At 38.7% G+C, this 20,639-nt stretch overlaps 2 protein-coding genes and 1 non-coding gene across 8 annotated transcripts in view; 2 read left to right on the top strand and 1 right to left on the bottom strand.

The window, feature by feature from the left end:
• The first annotated feature begins 806 nt into the window (after window positions 1-806).
• LOC140344166 (non-structural maintenance of chromosomes element 3 homolog) lies at window positions 807-12,877 on the top strand. Of its 3 annotated transcripts, none has more exons than XM_072431130.1 (11): window positions 807-865; window positions 1,940-2,003; window positions 2,941-3,042; window positions 4,592-4,655; window positions 5,063-5,142; window positions 5,953-6,047; window positions 6,156-6,235; window positions 6,501-6,543; window positions 8,484-8,546; window positions 9,801-9,915; window positions 12,464-12,877. In XM_072431130.1, the coding sequence occupies exons 1-11, from the start codon at window positions 837-839 to the stop codon at window positions 12,602-12,604; spliced, it is 876 nt and encodes a 291-aa protein (XP_072287231.1). In that variant the 5' UTR covers window positions 807-836; the 3' UTR covers window positions 12,605-12,877. The 3 variants fall into 3 exon arrangements, with proteins under 3 accessions (XP_072287231.1, XP_072287232.1, XP_072287233.1); XM_072431131.1 differs by lacking the exon at window positions 807-865 and adding an exon at window positions 873-1,001; XM_072431132.1 differs by lacking the exon at window positions 807-865 and adding an exon at window positions 880-1,009.
• On the top strand, window positions 8,588-8,712 carry LOC140344653 (small nucleolar RNA SNORA11). The gene has a single exon (XR_011923627.1). It is a non-coding gene; the product is annotated as a small nucleolar RNA SNORA11 (small nucleolar RNA).
• PFKFB1 (6-phosphofructo-2-kinase/fructose-2,6-biphosphatase 1) overlaps window positions 12,645-20,639 on the bottom strand; it is a 34,522-nt gene continuing 26,527 nt past the window's right edge. For 3 of the 4 annotated variants that reach the window (XM_072431128.1, XM_072431129.1, XM_072431126.1), the window contains exons 11-14: window positions 19,602-19,731; window positions 18,851-18,913; window positions 17,850-17,914; window positions 12,645-16,099 (exon numbers count right to left, since the gene is read on the bottom strand). In XM_072431128.1, coding sequence (XP_072287229.1) covers window positions 16,040-16,099; window positions 17,850-17,914; window positions 18,851-18,913; window positions 19,602-19,731 — 318 coding nt within the window. In that variant the 3' untranslated portion in view covers window positions 12,645-16,039. The remainder of the gene's footprint in view (window positions 16,100-17,849; window positions 17,915-18,850; window positions 18,914-19,601; window positions 19,732-20,639) is intronic. The other variant, XM_072431127.1, reaches the window with a different exon arrangement.

Below are 20,639 nucleotides of genomic sequence, written 5' to 3'. Positions count from 1 at the left end.
AGGCCTGGCAGTCCCCAATCCTGCCCTGGCAATCACTGCTGCAGTCCCTTCTTTTGGATCCCTGCAGGACCCCACCACCTGACGGCCAATAGGAAGTGTCTATGTCACGCCAGCAGTTATAAATAGGGGAAGGGAGAAGACTTGTCACATGACTGCATTGGGTCCCTGAAGGGTAATTCGTTGGAGAAAAGGGTTTTTTTATCCCAGAAATCAGCTATAAATCTGCTTCTGGTTTACCTCAGTTGCGTTGGCGAGCGTTTCGCCCCTTCTGGACGTCACGGTTACGTTACACGCCATTACAGGACACAGTAGCATGCTATGGCGTCCAACCAAAGCTCATAAAAAGGGGACTGCCATCTGCCAGAAGGGCGAGTATTATTCTACTTTATATGCACCCAGTTTATTTAGTTTAGACAAGTACACTTTAAAGCTGGTACACTTCACAGTAGTATTATATCCTATATAGTTGCTGAATATTAGACATGACTACAGCAGACATTTGAGCCGTTTGCACTGCGTGTACAGAGCTGTGACACCGTCTTTTTGCTCTAATATGGCTTCCTATAGTATTGTTGTCACTTTCTATATTCGCCAATACTACAAGTTTACCTCAGACAATACAACTAATAGAGCCTCAAGCAGGTCTAACCTCAGAGCCAATCATAACCCTCCGTTTTACACCGGCCGCCAATCAGAGTCTTGCTTTTTTCCCGCGTCAGTCACTGGGGCGGTAATTGGCGGGAGTATAGGCGAAGGGCGGTGATTAGAGGCGGATATAAGCGAAGGGCTATGATTGGTTATAGCGGTTTAGCGGGAGGCGATGATTGGTCGTTTGAATGTGTCTGGGCAGGCGACGGCGATGTTGGTGAGTAATGGAGGAAAGAGAATGCCGGACGCTTGTGGAGGCATTTGGCCGGTGTTTCTGCTTCTTTCTGTCGGTGAAATGATGCGGTTCTTGTGGGGTTTAGCCTGAATGTTTCTGCCATTTGTTAAACAGCTAGGTACCAGGGTTAGGAAGTCTTTGTTTTCCTCTCTGTTGCAGATCTCCTGCTGCTTCTTGGTCACCACTTCCTTTACATTTTACCTCCCTTATATCTTTCTTATATTTTTGTCTAACGGAGACAACCGTGAAGCAGTCATTATTTGTCCCCAGTGAAGGCCCTTGTGTTAAGGTGACAACCCCGGAGAGCAATTGGAAGGCAGGGACAGTGTGTTGTCACCCTAAGGGCCTGAGCTATGTGGCAGGATTGCTGGGTATTATTTCAATAACAAGCTGCAGATTGTCTGAAGACAAAATTATCATGATAAATTGTAGGATTTAGGGCTGACTTGCACCAGGAGCTGTATAATGTATTATTGTGAGACCTGTGCTAAAACAATGGCATGGAAACCGGATTTATCTGTATTGTGTGCTAATAGGCAGCGTCTTTATATATATATATATATATATATATATATATATATATATATATATATATATATATATCCCCCCGAGTGAGGGGTGGAAAGGTGAGGCTTGTGTGACCCCCCCGAGTGAGGGGTGGGAAGGTGAGGCTATATGGAGCAAGTGGGGTGGTGGGGTGGAAAAGTGAGGGTCATGTGACCAGAGTTGGAAGAAAAGTGAGGGTCATGTGACTCCTGAACTAGAGGGGAGGAAAGGTGAGGGTCGTGTGACCACCAAGACATTGCACACATTTAGGAGAAGAATGATGAACATTTTACACAAATCTAAGCCTCTCCAATTTCTAAAGAAATAACCACAAATGTAGGGTGAATTTAATATCTGTGCATATGTATAGTTTGGAATCTTCATAGCAAATTTTCCGACAGTACCCAGAAGTGGTGACACTGCAGCAGGGGCGTTTTATATATGTGTGTGATATGTATGTTGTCTTTCCATTTGTCTCATGCCCTGGTACTAACAGATCTGTTGTTTCAGGTTCAACATGTCGCAACAAAAAAGGAAAGGTCGCTCTAGTGGGTTCCAGGACTTCCGATCTGAGGTACCTTAGATTTGTGTTTGTATTCATATAGAATGTGTTGTGTTGGTGTGCTCAGAGCAGCCTCCGGTGAGGTCCTTCCTTGGCTGTTTATACCGCACCATAAAGAAAATCCAGTGCTGCTGTGCTTGCTAGAAGCTTCAAGTGTGGCGATTTTTGACAACCTGCAGCACACATGTTGTGATTTATCTGCCATGTTTTGTGCATTCAAAGGGTAAAATACAGGAGAGCTTGGCACCGTTCTTTAGGTTTGTGGTAGAGTTGAACCCCTCAGGGTATTTATTTGAGGGGGTCTTTCAGTGATGGATACAAGAAGATGGAAAATCTTTTTTTCATTGTGCTTGCTGACAATCATCAAATGCTGAAAGTATTTTTATTCCCCTTATAGGCCAGAAAAATTCACATTTCTACTTTGGGTTTTTCTGTTTAGCAACACTTTTGTCTTTAATGGTGGAACTTTAGCTCCATTTATAAAATTGGGCATCAGGCTGGCCTTTATTGCAGACAGGGGTGAGTGATCGCCATCCTTGCTATCAAAATTGCGATCACATCCTGGCTTCCCCTGCGGATGTCGGGGTCAAGGTAGCTGAAGGTCGCAATATTGTGGGCAGTGCCGTGATAGGACAGGTGAGTATCCACTGCCTTTAGTTCTGTTTAAAGACAATTTTTGCACGTGTGTTCTTGGCCTAAGACCACTGAATAAAGTTACAAATAAAAACTAAACCTGTTCTCATAGCCGCCAAACTCTGCTTGAAGCAAGGTGTTCTTGCAAAGATTTCGGCCAGCTTTGTGTTCCAGTGATGTGAGTACAGGCAGAGTAAAGAGAATGTTAAATGCTGGTGCTGTTTTACCATTTAAAAAAAAATTCAATCATTTGTGCTTTCTACTAGGTGAATTTATAATTTAAGCTGATCTAACTTTTCTTCCTGTTTTTATATAGTGTAGAGATGCGGATTTGGAAGATGAGTTCATTCCGACCCAAACGCCATCACAGGTGCAGAAGAACCTAGAAAAGCGTTCTCCTGATCAAGTAAATCTCAAGGTATGAACGGTCTACCAGTGTCATTAAAAATATGATCAATGTGTGCACTGAAATCTGACACTGCATGTTATTTAAAAAAAAAAAAAAAAAAAAACATACAATCTATGGTTGTCATACACCTAATGTGTATTGGGGTGCTATTCATTCTAAATAGAATGGAACCCGAATGCACAATGTATTGCAGTTTACTGTAATGCATTACAAAAAAGTGGTGTAGGCATTATTAGAAGCCATCTGATGTGATAAAACATCATAACTGTAATCTATTATTTATAGTCCTATGACCCAAAGTTTAGTCTCGCTATAGGCGGCTCAATTTCATTGGTTAATAAATAATGATGAGACTTTTTGCCGTCCATCTGTGACTTCCCCCTGACATTGTACAGTTGAGATTCCTTTTTTATGGTGTTCAAAAAAATTGTTCAGTCTGCCTCTCGTTGCACTTTACTTTCCACACTTGGGAGCAGTTCTACGAACTGTTACAACTTTGCTGATTGTCAAGTATTTCTAATATCGGCTACACAATTGCTATGTGATTTCTATTTGGAAGTTGCAGTGCAGGCTAGGGTTATGGAAAAGGTCTATGGCCTTAGGTGGGAGATTATTAGGGGGTATGACATTCATTTTAAGCTATAATGCTGAACTAGTGCTTTTCAGAATTGACCTTATTTCATTTTTTGTAGATTCTAAAGCAACTTAGTGGAGAATGTCCGATTCACTGCTTTATAAACAGGACCCCAAAGTTTCTAAACAGTTAAATGCTATAGTCTTGAGTACCAAACTGATAACCAAATCTTCATACCGATTCAGCAAAATGGCTGAGATCTAGTAGTGTACCTTATGTTCTATATTACCCCCCTAGTGTTTTAATTCTGTCTGTATTTCAATGCAAAAAGTGTTACATTTTTTGCATGGAAAATTATTTTATATTGTAGGCTTATAATTCTTAGGCATAACCCCACTGAAATATTTTTAATATTTTAATAAACTTTAAATTAAAACACATTTGGTAAAAACAAATAATGAAACTTGTAATATAACTGTACAGTAGCATATATATCTCTATCTCAATCTCTAATCTCTATCTCGCTGTTTTTGTATTTGACTCAATACAAAATTATTTGAATTTCCCGACGCACCGAGAAACGCCATGGGCTTTGCACAATGCTGCGTAATATGTCGGTGCTATATAAACACTGAGTAATATTAAAACAGACTAAACTTATTGTGCTATAAAGCTGAACTGCTTTATTCAAAATTTTCTGATTTATAGCTCTCAAAAAACACTGTTCTGGATAGTGAATTAGAAACCTGTTTTATCACACGTTGGCCCATGCTGTGTTTTATTGCATTCAGATTTTAATGTGGACCCCCACTTGCAGTGGCTGTTTTGGCTTTCAGAGCTGACATCAGCTGTCTTTCATAACCCCTGCACCATAAACAGATCAGATCCAAAATAAAACTTTGTAGGTAGCTCTAGACTTTTATATTCTGACACTTTGCTCATGTTCCTGTGATTATTATCCTTGATTGTTTTATTATGTTTCAGGTTGGTGAATTGGTACAATATTTCTTAGTAAGGGACCAGAAAAAGCTTCCTATTAAACGTGCAGGTATGTCTTCACTTGAAAAGGTTGTTTATGGTGTTGGTATGTTTGTAGTCCACAAATTAAAATTCAGATTTAAAAATTGTGTTTTTTTTTTTTTGTTTTTCTTGGGGTATTCATTTTACTGTATGCAAACTAGTGTTGAAACATTCTGTTGCTTCGACTCTCTGCACTCATTGCTTTGGCATGTTCTTATTTGCTACTATAGTAATAAGTGCTGACCCAGAAAGCACCAACACAAACCTTCAGCTGATTCCATGACAACCCTCATAGTTGGCAATAGCCTAATTTTCCAAATTTATTTTCAGATATTATATTGGTGTCTATACCACTCTGATGCAATTCCTGCAACAATAAAATTAGTCATTAAATGACAGCAGACAACACTTTTTTATATATTTTTTTCTCTACAGATATTATAAAGAATGTGGTAAAAGAATACAAGGATGTATATCCTGAAATACTTCTCCGTGCTAAGAAAACTCTGCAAGAGGTGAGTGAAGCCCTGGCAAGCTCTTCGTTCTGTTTTAAGACATTGACAGTCTTTTTTTTTTTTTTTTTTTTCTTTTTTCTTTTTTCTTCTTGTGGCGTATGTAATTGACTATTAGGGATCTAGATTACCTGATATATGGAAGCCAGATGCCCTGTTCCAGGAGTTGGTGCCCATTTCCATGTCGTATGTTGAAATAACAAAAATAAAATAACAATAATGCATAATGATGGGGGAGTTAAAACCTCTATTGGGTTTCCATTGATATGGTTGCCCAATAGGTGGGATTTCCTTACTTCCATACCTGATTACTGAACAGGAAATGTACACAATAAAGCTACATCTGATAGCATTTGTTTAGTATTGTTGCACACTGATTGTGCATAAAGTGAATCTGTCATAAGAGAAATATTGTCCTGCTTGTCCTTTTGAAAATGCTGGTTGTCTCCAACACATGTCAGGGATTCAGTTAGAAATTAAGCTATAATGTTAACATGACAACTAAGGAACTTGGCATAATAAAAAGTACAGTTCATCATTGAACACAATGTTTCCTTTGGTCTGGAGCATCCTGACCGATTTATGGCATTGGGTAAAAAAAAAGGAATACTTAGTTTGTGTTTAGTTTTTTCTTTTTGCCAGATCAGTGCTAAGGGGGTTTATATTTTCCCAGACATCGGCTTCAGGAGGTATTCTAAACAGATTTACCAATATAGCCAGCCCTATTAAATACATTTAAAATCTACAAAAGTTAAAGCCAATGCTGTTTGATAATTCTTTATTTTCTAATCAATTTTTTTTTTTGTTTTCTAGGTTTTTGGTTTCCAGCTGGTAGAAATTGACACCAAAAATCATGTTTATCTTCTTATCAACAGACTAGAGCGTGTAGAGGGGGATGAAATGAAAATGTAAGTATTGTAAAATGACATTAAGTGGATGGGAGTGGGGGAGTGACTAGATCCTAGAGGTATTATGGCTTTACCAGTTAAAATATTTATTTTTTTCCCCAAATCTAGGACTGACGACACTGCCAAGTTAGGATTGCTTACAGTCATATTGAGCCTTATATTCATGAAAGGGAACACCATTAAGGAATGTAAGTAATGGTGTGGTTTTTTTTTTTTTTTTTTTAAGACATAAGTCTACATGTCTTGTGAACGAGTTCTTTACCAGCTTTTAGGCTGACAATTTTGTTAGGAAACGAACCCCATTTGAGGCCAAAGCTAAGCTGACACTGTACCTTGTGCTAAACAGAATCTAAAGTCGTTTTTGTTTTTCGTATAATGTATATTACGGTCTTTCAGGTGTATGAAATTTCTATTATATAAAAACATTTATACAGATTTCCTTCTTTTTGGTAGCGGCTGTTTGGGAGATGCTGAGGCAACTGCGGATTGAACCAGGGTATGTTGCAAAGTGTTTGAAACTTGAATGTTTAATATTATCCTCTAGAGCAGTGATTTTCAACCACTGTGCCATGGCACACTATGTGCAGTGAGATCTCTTGTAATGTAATACTCTTCCATGTCAGTGGGTGGCAGTAGGTAGCTTAATTCTCTTGTTTATTCTTAGAGATGAGAAATGGCTACAGAGTGTCATTTTGTAACATTTTTGATTTGGTGTGCTGCAGGATTTTTTTCAATGTAAAAAAATGTGCTGGGGCTCAAAGGTTGAAAAAACACTCCTCTAGAGCATGGTCTCCAACCTTTCCGACCTCAGGGACCACTAAATTCATCATTTTAAATCCCACGAACCATTATTATGAATTTGTTTAAAAAAGCTAAAAACATTTGTAAAATAATGATCTTCCTAATGGTGCTGACAAGGACTGCGGAGGCTCTGAATCATTGATCAGCTCACAGTTAAGTGAAGTATTACTATTGTTACTTTTATCATTAGTTGCATTATCATTGGGATTACTAAAGAGATGCAAAATATTTGTTTGCTTTTTCTTACTCATAGATTTATTTCATTGGCATCTAAGACCAAACAAGAAAAGATAGTTATCAAAGTCAAACTATTTGGTGCCAGTAAATATAACAGTTATAGAAAATACACAGTTAGGGTCATACTTACCTAAAGGAGCATCTGAGAAATAAACATAAAACAATGGGATGAGAATCGGTATTGGCGGAGCGGGGTGACTGTTGTAATGGTGGAAACAATACTGAAGCGTACGGCTCGGCAATGGTTGCCTCATACAACTTAACACTACACTGACATCACGCTGCGCCGCTTGTTTTTCCGTCTCTAGTACAGTTCCTGAATTTAGTGCAATATAAAGGCAAAAGTTGTCATCAGAATATAGGAATTTGAATATTTTGGTTTTTTTTTAATAAAACATAAAAATTGCAAATAACATCCAAACTTTTCTGTGGACCACTGGCTGACGACCATTGCTCTAGAACAACCTTTCCTGATATTTTTAACATTGGTGGGGGGGTTGTGAAATGCTGCTCTGGAATGTCTTCACAGATTTATATATAAGGTGCAAAGCAAGGTCTGTGTAATGATGGCCATGCACCAGATACCCATTAGGACAATTGATATTTGATTGACTTTGTTTAATGTACACACCTATCAAATTAATCAACACTAGAACACTGCTGGTTCTCTAACATTTTATTGAACAGAAATATCTTTTCAAGATCTGCCAGATGCTTGTATGATCTCTGGAAGTTTTCCAACCTTAATAATTGAGGTTCTTCTGCATTTGCATTTAATATCAGTTTGTTTGGTTCTTTCAGAAGTGTGTGATCTCACATGGCAATTTATCACATATTGATCTCCCCTTTTTATAGTATGAATGGTTTTACTTTAGGGGATTATGTACCGTATTTTTCGCCGTATAAGACGCTCTGGAATATAAGACGCACCCAATTTTAAAGGAGGAAAATCTAGAAAAAAAGTTTCTGAAAGATTATTCCCCTTCTGATCACTCATGTGCCATTCGAATTCCCTTTCTGATCACTCTGTCATTCAAATTCCCCTTCTGATCACTCTGTGCTTTTTTTTTCTATTGTACGGCAGTTAGGACAGGGAACAGCAGGTGGCGCTGTGCCGGCTTCTTTCGCTTTGCTTTACAGACAGGAGAAAACACGATGCTGGCAGAGGAGAGAAGAGAGACACGCTGCAGCCAGAGACACACGCCAGGATCGGGTATCGGGTGAGTATAATATTTTAATTATTTTTTTTTACACATTTGTCGTATAGGACGCACTAACTTTTCCCCCCCAGTTTTGGGGAAGAAAAAGTGCGTATTATATGGCAAAAAATACGGTAGTTCATACAGGACAATTTCCCTGTTACAATGTAGTTACCTTATATTTTTTTTTCCACTCCAGACAAAGGCATGATCTTTTTGGAGACGTGAAAAAACTTGTTACGGATGAATTTGTTAAGCAAAAGTAAGTAGTATGCATGATTTGATCCATCTGGTGACAGAATACTGGTGTGATCAGAGCAGCTTAGGTACAGTAACTCTGCTGTTTACAACACACCACAGAGCAATATGCAGTTCTTGTTCCAGGGATCAGTAGCGACTCCTGGAATAGAAAAAAACTGCATACATTTTTGTCTTTTATTGTCTGTGCCAGCAAACTTGAAAGAGTTCACAGATGTGATTCTGGTAATGTCACATCCTTGGTAAGGGATTGTTCACATGAACAATGGCGATGCTGTGGGGATTTGGTTGGCTATTTGGCTGACCACATGTCAGTCTAAAAGTCCAATCTTCCAGACCTCTGGAGTTGTATATTTCATAGTGCCGCTGAATGGTTTGGTTTAGCTGTAGATACACTTCACGGGCTACAGATCTCAAGCTCCATAGACCTAACAAACTTGTCCTTTGACACGCTGGTCCCTCCACTTGTTTATTGCAAGCTATGCAATTTCCATTACTTGGAATGGCAGGGCCCCTAATCGATGGCACATATTTGCAGTACACATAGGATATTGCTGATTATACCACTTTCTTTCTGGTCTCCTGTATGCACAGGAGCTTGGAAAGAACACAAAAAGGTACATGCATTTTATCAATATACCATACATCTAGCCGACCGGATTATGTATACTGCAGAAGAGGTTTTCTTTTTAACCTCCCCAGCGGTAACCCCAAGTCATACTTGGGGTAGCTAAAACAAAAGTAAATAGAGCCTTACCTGGTCTGCTTCATGATCCTCTTGCATCCTCCAGCCGGAGGCCTCTGCATCTGATGAGTCACGGGGAGTTCCCGGTGATGTCAGGGGCGCGGCGGGAATTTCAAATCTATTTGTATTGCACTTAATACAAAAAAAACTGTATTGAATGCAATACAGTAGATTTATGTCTAAAAGCAGTACATGGGCTTTCATGCAAACTTTTTTTACAGTAAAATAGTATGAGTATAATTTTTACATTTTTGTTTTTTATAGTTTTTGACATGACTTTGTGTTTCAAACATTATTATACTGTAAAATAAATTTTCATGAAAAACAATGTACTGCTTTTAGACAATTTAATGGTTGAATTCCTAAAGTACTTCTGTAATCTGAAATTCAGGCTCTATACATTAATTTCTCCCATTTGAATCCATTTATTCCTTTGTTACAAACTGTATTGGCTCTGCTGGAATTTTTTTATTTTACATGCTGTATTTACACCTTTGTTTGTGTGCACTTTAGATATTTGGAGTATAATAAGATCCCACATACGGATCCTATGGAGTATGAATTCCAATGGGGAGTGAGAGCGCTTAAAGAAACGTCCAAGATGAGAATCCTGGAGTTTGTCTCCAAGGTAAAACCCCAATTTCTAAAACTTTTTTCAGGCACCCAGAAGCAAGCTTTTTACATTTAGTGGAATATTGTGTTCCACATTCAGTGACAACACAACTACTTACGGTTTTCCTTTTCAGTGGCTGATTTGTGTGTCACTGGTGTTTTTGCCAGATCACAGAGGGGATTGCCATTTTGATAATATAATTACATAGTTAGTCAGCTTGAAAAGACGTAAGTCCGTCCGATTCAGCCACTAGTGAAATAAACATATCCCATATTAAACCCTATGAAAATAGTTGATCCAGAGGAAGGCAAAAAAAAACCCTGGTACATATTGCTCTAACAGGGGAAAAAAAAATTCCTTCCTTGTTCTGAGGCAATGGGATGTTCCCTGGATCGACAGTCTTATCTTTACTTTAGAGATTTATTATCCAGGTATATTCTGTGCTTCTAGCAATTATTATTATTAATAAACAGGATTTATATAGCGCCAACATATTACGCAGGGCTGTACATTAAATAGGGATTGCAAATGACAGACAGTGATACAGGAGGAGAGGACCCTGCCCCGAAGAGCTTACAATCTAGCAATCATCCAGCTTTGCTTTAGGAAAATCTATAGAACTTGCTGAAATAACTCCCTGAGGGAGCCGATTCCACATTTTACGGACCTTACAGTGAAGAATCCCTTAAAGATTAAAATTTCTTTTCTTCCAGATGCAAATTAAAAAAAAAAAAATGGTTAGACCACCAAGAGGAAAAAAAAAAACCTGCCTGTTTCTATGGCATTTCATGCCAAACCAGCTAGTTATCACTTTAAAAGCATGCACCATAACTATTGCAGGACTCAATGCATGTTAGGTCCTTAAATTTATGCTAAATTTTGATGCCACAATCTATGGGTTGACAGAAATCAAGATGTAGCTACATTTTTCCAGTCTTAAACTAGCTAGTTGATTATTTGCTCCTGCAGCATAAGCTTTCTAGTTTTGTCTAAGAGAACCCAGACATTATAGGATAGAACAGCGGTCCCCAACCACCGGGCCGCGGCCCACTACCGGTCCGCGGCGGTGTTTTCAGTGGGCCGCGAGTACATGATCCATTATTGAAAACGAAGCGGCACCCAACCACCACGGTCCTCAGAGAAATTTCCTTCCGTGAAACCGGTCCCTGGGGCCAAAAAGGTTGGGGACCGCTGGGATAGAAGACATACTAAACAAAGGATGTAATTATGCAGACCTGCATGCGCACACCAGAGTGATACACGGAGGGTTTTTTTTTTCAGTACAAGGTGGCGTCATAGCCAGAACTTACCACCAGATGTCCTCAGAGTACAGTGCTGGGATAATATGCACAATCTGCTTGTTGTGTTAAAGGAATACACCAGTAAACCCCCGATTCTCAAAAGAGTCGTAATTCCAAAAATGGGAATCACTTGCATTCATGAAGGGTGGAGCGTCCCAGGAATGTTTTCATTTAATGAAGTAATTATATTTGTACTAAAATTAACCAATTTTTATTAAAAATAAAGTTGAAGTTTAACCTCCCTACAGTACATTTGTCTGAATTTAGTTGTCTAAAAGTGGTATATTATAATAGTATGAGTATAATAAGGTTTAAAACACAAAACAAATATAATTGGTATTCTCATACTAAAATTTTATACTGTAGAATAAATGTGCATGAAAGACAATGTACTGCTTTTACACATATAAATCCAATGTATTGCATTCAATAGTTATTTTGTATTGAATGCAATACAAAAGGATTTGGAATTTCCCACCCTGCCAGTAACGTACACATGCACTGATGTCACTGGGAACTCCCCCAGTCACTCATCGTATGCAGAAGACAAGGAGCGTGGCGATGGACAATGTGGGATGCCGGAGGATCAGGTAAGGCTGTACTTACTATTACTTTGCATGGGTTTTACCTACTGCTGGGTTACTGCTTTCAGCAACTTTTTTTTTTTACCACCAAGTCAGACTCAGAGTTACCTCCAGGGAGGGTAATTGTTAATCATTTAGTACAATTTTATGAATTTGTTGTTTCCAATTTACTTCATTTAAACTCTTTGCAGTCTGATATTGCTTTTAGTTATGAGTGCAGCAAGTCCAAGACATTTTAGACTTAAATGATATAACAAATAAACATCAATTTTATTTTTAAGAAATATGTTAATTTATTTAGTACAAATATATTTAATGTAACCTCCATGATTGTCATTCTTGGATTTATGATTCTTTTGAGAATCGGGGTTTACTGGTATTTTATCATGGGCCACAAGCGCATCATCCAGGAGAAAAGACTGACAAAGCTGGAACATCAACCTAGTTTCCAGAGCTCCAAACTGATCTAAAGCTTTATTGAACTTATGAAATAATCCAGTCAGTAAATATATTAAGCACATCCCAAAACAGACAAATGTGATTTGATGTATGGAAAATAGGATAGTAAAAAGGTTTAAAATGGCAAAGACTAAGCTAGGATTTGCTGCCACCTAATATTTCTGATTGTGTAAACTTGGAATTCCTTGTCGTATTTACAGGCTGTTTGCTTTCATTTAGATTCAACAAAGGGATTCCAAATACTGGGAGTCGCAGTACCAAGATGCACAGCAGCCAATGCCATCTTCATCACAAGTGCCGTCCTCACAGGCTTCTAGGCAGAGCATGGGTTCCTCACAGGGTGCCAAGAGAAAGATATAAAATGGAAGTACTAAGCCTCATTTACACACAAACACCAAAATAAACTTTCATGAATTATTTATTAAAACAAGATTACATCCACAAAATTCAGAATGATTTTCACCACTGGAGGGTGTTCTAGTAGCAGCAGTTACAACATCCTTGGTGAACAAGCTTCAGAAATCTCATTCCATTTCCCTGGCACTGGGTTATCGTCCGAAATCATCTTTTGAGCGCATCTCTGTGCGTTCATGGTTAGATTGTGTTGACAGTTCATTAAAGTTCATTCAAAAATGATTGCTTCATTTTTACGTAGAATATTATACTGAAAACCAAAACAAGCATGTACATCTATAAAGTCATTACATTAGTAAATAGGTCATAATTATGGCTGAATTGTACTATAGCCTCTACAAAATGAGGTGTCTAAATGTGTCAAAAGGACACTTAACAAAAAAAACACAAAATGATTGTACTCCAGATACCAGAGGTTAAAAAAAGGCTTGCACTACATGAAGGAAAAAAAAACACATAAGAGGCACATTACATAGTTTGCTTTTTAAGATTTCCTTTTATATCTAAGGTTAAAAACTGCAACAAGGAAAGAAAAAAAAAAAAGTTAGTGGCTTGAGCTGTTGGCTTGTATCTGAAAATCACTGACCTCTTGCCTTCCCAGGCACTTTTATTTGGGAACAGTAACCCATGGACTCTACATTGATGTACATTTTGCAACATTGGCTTCTCCTGACCAAATTTAATATGAGACTTTATAAAGCACCAGTCACTAATTTCTTATAAGGATTTGAATATTCAATTAACTTTTTTTTTTGAGAGGAATAGATGGTAATAATCAGAATTGCTGGTTTGTAAATTCTTCTCGTGAGCAGAGTACAGCCTTAATGTCTTCTAAATAAATGCAGGACGCTGCTAGTATCAGTTATTTGCCAAACTCTAAAAGATCAGGTGACATAGTTGATTTCTATGACTTAACTTATTAGGTGTTTGCTATCCAATTATCAGAGTTTTCTTTTGGAAGGAAGCCTAGTATTTTTTTCCAGGTAACTTTACCTTTCCCCAAAAAGGCTTTCAAACCCAAGTATACCTTTAAATTGAATGCTTATCAGTGCAAGGTTAGAAAAAAAACCTTGCATCCAGGTTAGTAAAGACCACTGTACTCCACGGACAAGACAGGACATAACTAACCACTTGCAATTAACAAGGTATATAGATGGTAATAGGGGGAGAGGTGAAGGTGCTGTTACTCAATAATATTACTTAATTATATATTTCCAGCAGAATCACCATGGTTGGTTGTGTATACTAAAGATCTGTACAGACTTTTTGGTTGCCATTGCCTAAGTATTTTTAACAATGTAAGTAATAGTGTTCAGTCTCATTCACCCTTCATTCTTTAGTCTAGCTTAGTGCTTCTCAATTAGCGTTCTGCTAGAGGCTCTGTGAGCACTTTGTGCCTCTGCTCAGTTTTAGTGACTCCAATAATTTTTCTGGCTGTCTCATCCAATTATCTCTTCAGGGCTGGCATCAGATGTGAATCTGACATTTTCAGCAGCTGTCCGACGTAGTTTGTGGAGCCGTCCCACCAGATCCGCAAACAAATCTCAATAAAAGTAAAGGTGAGAGCGCAGTGGGGTGGTGCTCTCTCATTCTCCCCTTTCCATAGAGCAGAACAACTGTATGTACAGTGCTCCTTCATGCATCTTTGGAAAGGATCTTTAACAATCCTTTCCAATGACAAAAGTCTAACGTGCATGCAGCCTTAAGGTGACATTCTTTCCCAATGCCAGCAATTTAAAAAGCATTTTTTCCCACTGAGTATGGTAATTAAGTAAGGTTTCCCAAAACTTTAAAGTTATAGCAAGTGTTCATCTTTGTTATTATAAACATTAGGAAAGTCTGGTATAAAGTGTTCAGCCCAAGCTAGAGATTAGGGTCCTAATGCCAAGCTCCAAATATTTGATTGCCCAATGAAAGAACCTCAGCAGACAGAAATCGGACAATTTGGCTCATACGGGTGTAGCCTTCTACTACTAGTGACATTAAGAATTCACTAATGTCTAAAACTCTTATCTGCCTGCCTACCCCTGACCTCTTTGTATCAGTACTGCAAACCACAGACTGGCATTTTCATATTTCAGCATATTTGCCCTGTTTATGAAGGATCTGTATTCTTAAATCTGCCTCATTTGTTGAATGCCTTCAGGCTCGTTTGGGCTATGGGATGCAAACCTTCTCTTAATTCAAAGTAGTCACTGCAAAATCCTTTGCTAGAAAGGAGGTGGCTTGTTGCAATCATTGCATGCTGTATGAGGGTGCAATTCTGCTACCAGGGCTTTAAAAATAAGCATATTAAAAATGACAACCCACGACTTGTTTAAGAATTTAAATGTTCATGCTATTGGTGTGGGCTTCCATATCAAAGGAATCTTTTAAAGCCTGGAAGCCAGGAATTCTCGCAGTGTTTGACAACCTCTGCCCGGTTTCACATAGTAACATAGGGATATTAACAGAGGAAGACACATGCAGAATTAGACAAGGCCTCATCTTTAATACTATCATGCATATCAAGGAGGTGGGAGTATAAAGGTTTAAGATCTCCTGTGAATCAGTTTTAGATATTGGCAAGGAAAACAATGTAAACCTATATAATACAGAATTAAAATTCTTTTCCCTATAAGCACAAGTGACTGGTGCTCTTTAAAGTGACAAGCAGTAGATGCAGCCATCTTTTCAGAAGGTTAAAAAATACATTTTAAAAGACAGATTTTTTTTTTTAATAGCTCACGTGTTAATTTCAGGCAGAGATGTACATCTATTTGTCCTACAAGAAGTCTCCGTTCCGAAAAGTTTTCCTACTGTGTAAAAATGACAGCTTTGCAAACAAATGGGGGAATTTATGAACAGTCACTAGTATGACCCTTCATATATTCACCCCAAGTGAATGCCATAGCTGTAGTGGTCTATATACATAGGACACTCCTCAGGAAGGGGAGGTAAAATATGGGCTCACTGCAGCAAGGCACATCCATTAATGACAGCCAACACTTGGAGATTGATCTCCAAGCCTTCTCTAGCAATAGTGCAAATATGGAGGAAAAAAAAGTTACATCAGCTCCAATCACCCCAGGTAACATAATAGGGCGAGTAGGGGGGAGTATTGGAGTATGCAAGCCAATATGTTTGAGTGACCTAAAAACTTGGAACCCCCCTCTGACCACAACCCCCCCCCCCACCCCATCAATATTACTCTTGGACCTGTCAGTCTTTTAAAAAGTTAAAATCAAGTAAAAAAAAAAAAAAAAAAAGATTTTTTTTTTAAATTAGAACAGCGTCTGAAGCTAGACACATTCTAACACAAGTCCATGTAATCTCCATTACAGCTCTTCTGTTAGTGTCCTTTCTCATTTCAATTTAAAAAATTCAGCTTCTTGATCATCTTTAAAAATGTTCAGGGACGGTAACCAATGCCTCCTCCGGATCACGAGACACTTCTACATTCTAGTAAAATACAAAAACACAGGTAAACGTTTGTATCAGCAGAACTTTTTGTATATACAGAGTATAACATATAGGGCAAATTTGTGAACAGTCATTAGTATGACCCCTCATATATTCAGTGAATGAAAATAGACCGAAGTGCTGTGTAATACGTTGGTGCTATGTAAATACTGGTTAATAGTAATATTAGTTATTAATAAGTTTTATTATAAGAAAGCCTTCACTGCACATGACTGAATTTGTAAGTGACTATGGCCATGGTGCAAATAAAAAAAAAAAAAAAAAAAAAAAAAAAAATCTAAACATGCAACCAAAAGAGACGTGGCCCTTTTGGGAAATGAAGCACACAATCTGCCACAGCCGGATATTAACCACCTAGCCGGTATGCCCGACCTTCGTACGGGCAAAAAAAAATGGCTAGGATGGTTAACCCCGTAATTTTGTCACATCCTTACCTCCATGGTCCCGCTGTGCACATCCAGCGGGACCATGGAGGTAAGGATTCCAGCATCGTCCTCCGTCCATCGTCGTCCGTAGATCTCCAGCGTCGGTAAGATGCCGGCCGGTATCTTGTGTTCCGCTGCCCGGCATCTTGCGTTCCGCCGCCCGGCCGGCCGAACACAAGATACCGGCCGGCATCTTACCTGGTCCCGCTGATGGTCCACGTCCGTGTTCGTCCAGCGCCGGATGATCTCTGCAGGGAGAAGCCGTCCGGCGGAGAAAAAAAACCGGAAGGCTTCTCCCTGCGTGCGTGATGACGTCGGCGCGTGTGCGGGAAATTCAAATAGAAACTCATTCATTCATTTTGTATTGGATTCAATACAAACTCCTGTATTCAATCCAATACAAAATAATTCAAATAAATACAAAGTTTGTAATTGGTAATTTCAAACTGTCATTTTGTATTGGATTGAATACAAACTCCTGTATCCAATCCAATACAAAAAATAAATAAAAGTAAATACATTTTTTATATTCATAATATCTACTAGAACCCCTGTTCGGACATATTTCTGTAAGTTACAGGTCTACAATTAAAAAAAAAAATTTCATGAAAAACAGTGGATCACTTTTGGTACAGAAATCTAGACCTCAGTGTAACGCTCAGGTGGTTAAATAGGATTCAGGACAGGAGGGTTTGGGACAGCAGCTGAGCCCTCAGAACACTGCGTGTCTGAAGTGGCCCTTAGTTTGGAAAATTGAGGTTTATGTAGCATGCACAGTTAACCGGCCATCCACATATTCTAGAAGAAAACGTGATTCACAAGAGCAAGCTATCCTTTTTCATTGCTCCATGGTCCAGTTTTGATTCATGCAGTCTGCATGGTTCAGATTTTGAGGTTTTGTTTTTTTCAATGAACCTACTTAGGAATACTCTAGAGACCATTACAAGCCTGCAATATAAGCAATACATTCTGGCATAGGTACCAGGTAGCCATTAACAAAAGATGGGTGCACAAACATCTAGAAGATTTAATTTCAGCGAGCGTTTGGTCAGTATCAAGATTCCTGGCTTTAGAAATGAGGGGTAACCGATCATCACCAATGGCACAAGTGGCTCTCTATGGTGCAATTTACACTGAAGTCCTGTGTATTGCCCCATGTGTCCATTTGTGCCATTAGTAAGCAATTGCTCAATGTTAATAAAATTGCAAGCAAATGGAAAAGAGTGAAAATTCAGATATCCAATCACATCAGCAAGACACGGCAGTAACCATAATACCTGCCACTAGCCCCCACACACACTTACCAATGGTTTTTCCCTATGGGTGTTCACAGCTTCAATGTTCAGGTAGATGGATTCTACTTTACATCCTGCAAGTGGAGTAAAAAAATAAATACAAAAAAAAAAAGTATCCTAGTAATAGCACTTTTTGTGGACAGACAACACTATTTCCTTGCAGTTGGCAGCAGCATAGCCAGCCATTGGGTTGTGTCCATTGGTAAAGATTATTCTGCATGATTGTATACTACATGTATGTCACAAAACATCATTACTTGCCATTAGGTTCAAGTTTATTATCTTACCATGAGATATTTAGTAGGAGGCTTAAAGTATTGTGGACTAAAATGTGTTAAATAATGTGTTACCATGTGGGGCTGGTACCTGAAGATACCTGCAGTCCTTTGAGATCCTGTAACAGTCAACAACCAGCTTCTGTAAAGCAAACCATGCCTTACTATTGGCTAGTAAAGACACCCACCATCATAATCAGCCAATACCGAGATAGGAGGGGATAGGCCAGAGTCTGACTATGGATTATATTCTATAGCTACCAGGTTTTAAGTGGTACAAGGGTGCATTTTTCTGGTAAGTGGTAAAGCCACTCCCTGCCACTAGGTGGCTGTAGTGGTTTGGGTCAAGAAATAACCAGCATCCCTAAACCCATTCGTCTGAGCTCAGGCCGTCATGGACGTGCACCCTGGGTATAGGTCATCACCCCAGCCTATGCTCCTATTACTGCAATACTCAGCCTTGCAGGGGAGAATAATCTATTGCCAAACACAGAATTTTTGTTAAATTATACAGCTCCATCTTTCGTGGTGCTGTACAATGTTAACCAACCTACATGAATAGTACAAGGTAGCAAACAAAATATCAAGCAATGACATGAAATAAGGAGAAAACTCTTTGGGGAGTAGAAATTGTCAGATTAAACTTCAGGGAAGCCATTTTGTATCCATCCAGCTAGTGAAATAATAGCAGTTGCCTTAGGACTAGACCACTGATATATAAATTAAATCACTCACCATAGGCCACAGGTGTCAGTTTCAATACCGTATGAAGAGGGCATTTCAGGTATGGCAATTCTTCTATGGAGAATGAAATCATGTTAATACATCGATCTAAAAAAAATCCTGGGCCATACAGGTATGAGCCAATCCCTTTAAAGTACCTTTCCCTAACATACAAGCATCATAAAAGTAACCAGATTAATCCATTACAGAATGAGGAAATTCTCTTTTTTTAAAAATGCTTGAACCTAAGTGTTTAAAATTAACACCAGTGTAGCTTATGTGCCACTTTGCTGTAGCAGTAATCGGCCACTAGGTTGTGCTAGCATCACGTGTCTATTGCCACAATAAACTTCCATTGCAGCAGAGCACTTGCATTTAGCGAAAGCAGCCCAACTATTGCCAAGCTTCAATTTTATTTGTATATGGAACAGCTACTAATTCATGACACTTCTGTATGTTCAAAAAGGAAAAAACTTGATACTTTTTTAAATGGCAAATGCTACCTTCTGTTTTACATTGATAACCAAGTCAGACAAGGGACAATAATTCACAGTTAGTAGGTTTTTATGGGATGATATTTCACCAATTCTCAAACATTTTACATTTTTATCCTTAACTGAGAATAAAATGTTAGACAACATTGTTATGTAAATGAGGCAATACATCAATTAGTGCCCTGAAATTTTAGGTGGTTGAAGCCCTATGAAGTGTCATTGGTCATCTTACGAACTTATTGACATTGTGGACAATGGGTTGCACGCACCTGCCGTCTTATCCAGAAAGTAGGCCAGCAGGCAGCGCATAACAGCTTGATGGCAAACCACCAGAACATTCTCCTGACGTTCCAGCTCCATAATGACTGGCTCCAATCTCTGTACAAGGTCCTCATAGGACTATGGAAACCCAAAAAATAAACACAAAATCAATGCAACATAAAGGCGGCAACGTCAACACATCATATGATAAAAATGTAAACATTTATTTAAAGGGACAATGTCACTTTTCTACTTCACTGCCTTAAGGCATGGCTACTAGCCCAGCCTTGCCAAAGCTTGCTGCCAACTATGAATTTCGGGTATGGGGCAGCATGTCTGCTCACTCCATACTGAACGACCAATTATAAGGCTCAAATACAGTCCAAGAGGGTTGTGTCTTCATGTCATCCCCATGTATAAGTTCCAACACTGGGGCTTAGACAGGAAGGAGTGCTGCCAGTATATAGTGATTACTATGCCTGGTTAAGTATGCAGTGTGCAATTCTCATGCACACCATCACTTTGCCCTGTCATTGGGTCAGGGTCTTTTGGAGACATCTTCAGATAAGACAGAAGTGGATATTTCTGCTTTTGAAAACTATTTTGTCAATGAGCCAGTGGTTTCAATGCACTGGATAACTAATGAACAAATACACACTCAGAGTTCTGACAAGCTTGCTGCATGCTCTAAGTGACTGTATGAAAGTCAAACTCCTACTTAATGTGCTTTTTATATTTATACATTTAGAAACCGTTATTTAAAAAAAAGTTCCATTTCTAAAGCTGGTGAGTGCTTTTGAGACATTAAGGCTGCAAAGATTACAGAGCTGGTAGATAGATCTGCCCACTAGTCCCATAGAAGTCCAAAGGGGTGCAATACAGAGATGGGACCAGGTCAGCCCTGAATGTGAACAAACAAGAAATCAGCCATTTCCAAGAATACATCTGAAAAAGGGTAGAGTGGGGGGAGTTTGCAGAAGGGGCCACACAGGAAGATAACTTTGTATTATACACAGTGCAGTTATCCTTTAATGCTGATTTTCCTG

The sequence above is a fragment of the Pyxicephalus adspersus genome, chromosome Z (assembly GCF_032062135.1).
Source record: "Pyxicephalus adspersus chromosome Z, UCB_Pads_2.0, whole genome shotgun sequence".
NCBI classification, from domain to species: Eukaryota; Metazoa; Chordata; class Amphibia; order Anura; family Pyxicephalidae; genus Pyxicephalus; species Pyxicephalus adspersus.
This window is presented reverse-complemented; position numbering and strand designations above follow the sequence as displayed.

Excerpts from the sequence above, each read along its gene's own strand:
- LOC140344166 (XM_072431130.1), top strand. The coding sequence starts at position 837 with ATGTGTCTGGGCAGGCGACGGCGATGTTG. Across the intron at positions 866-1,939 it reads GGCAGGCGACGGCGATGTTG|GTTCAACATGTCGCAACAAA; the intron begins GTGAGTAATGGA and ends CTGTTGTTTCAG. Across the intron at positions 4,656-5,062 it reads GCTTCCTATTAAACGTGCAG|ATATTATAAAGAATGTGGTA; the intron begins GTATGTCTTCAC and ends TTTTCTCTACAG.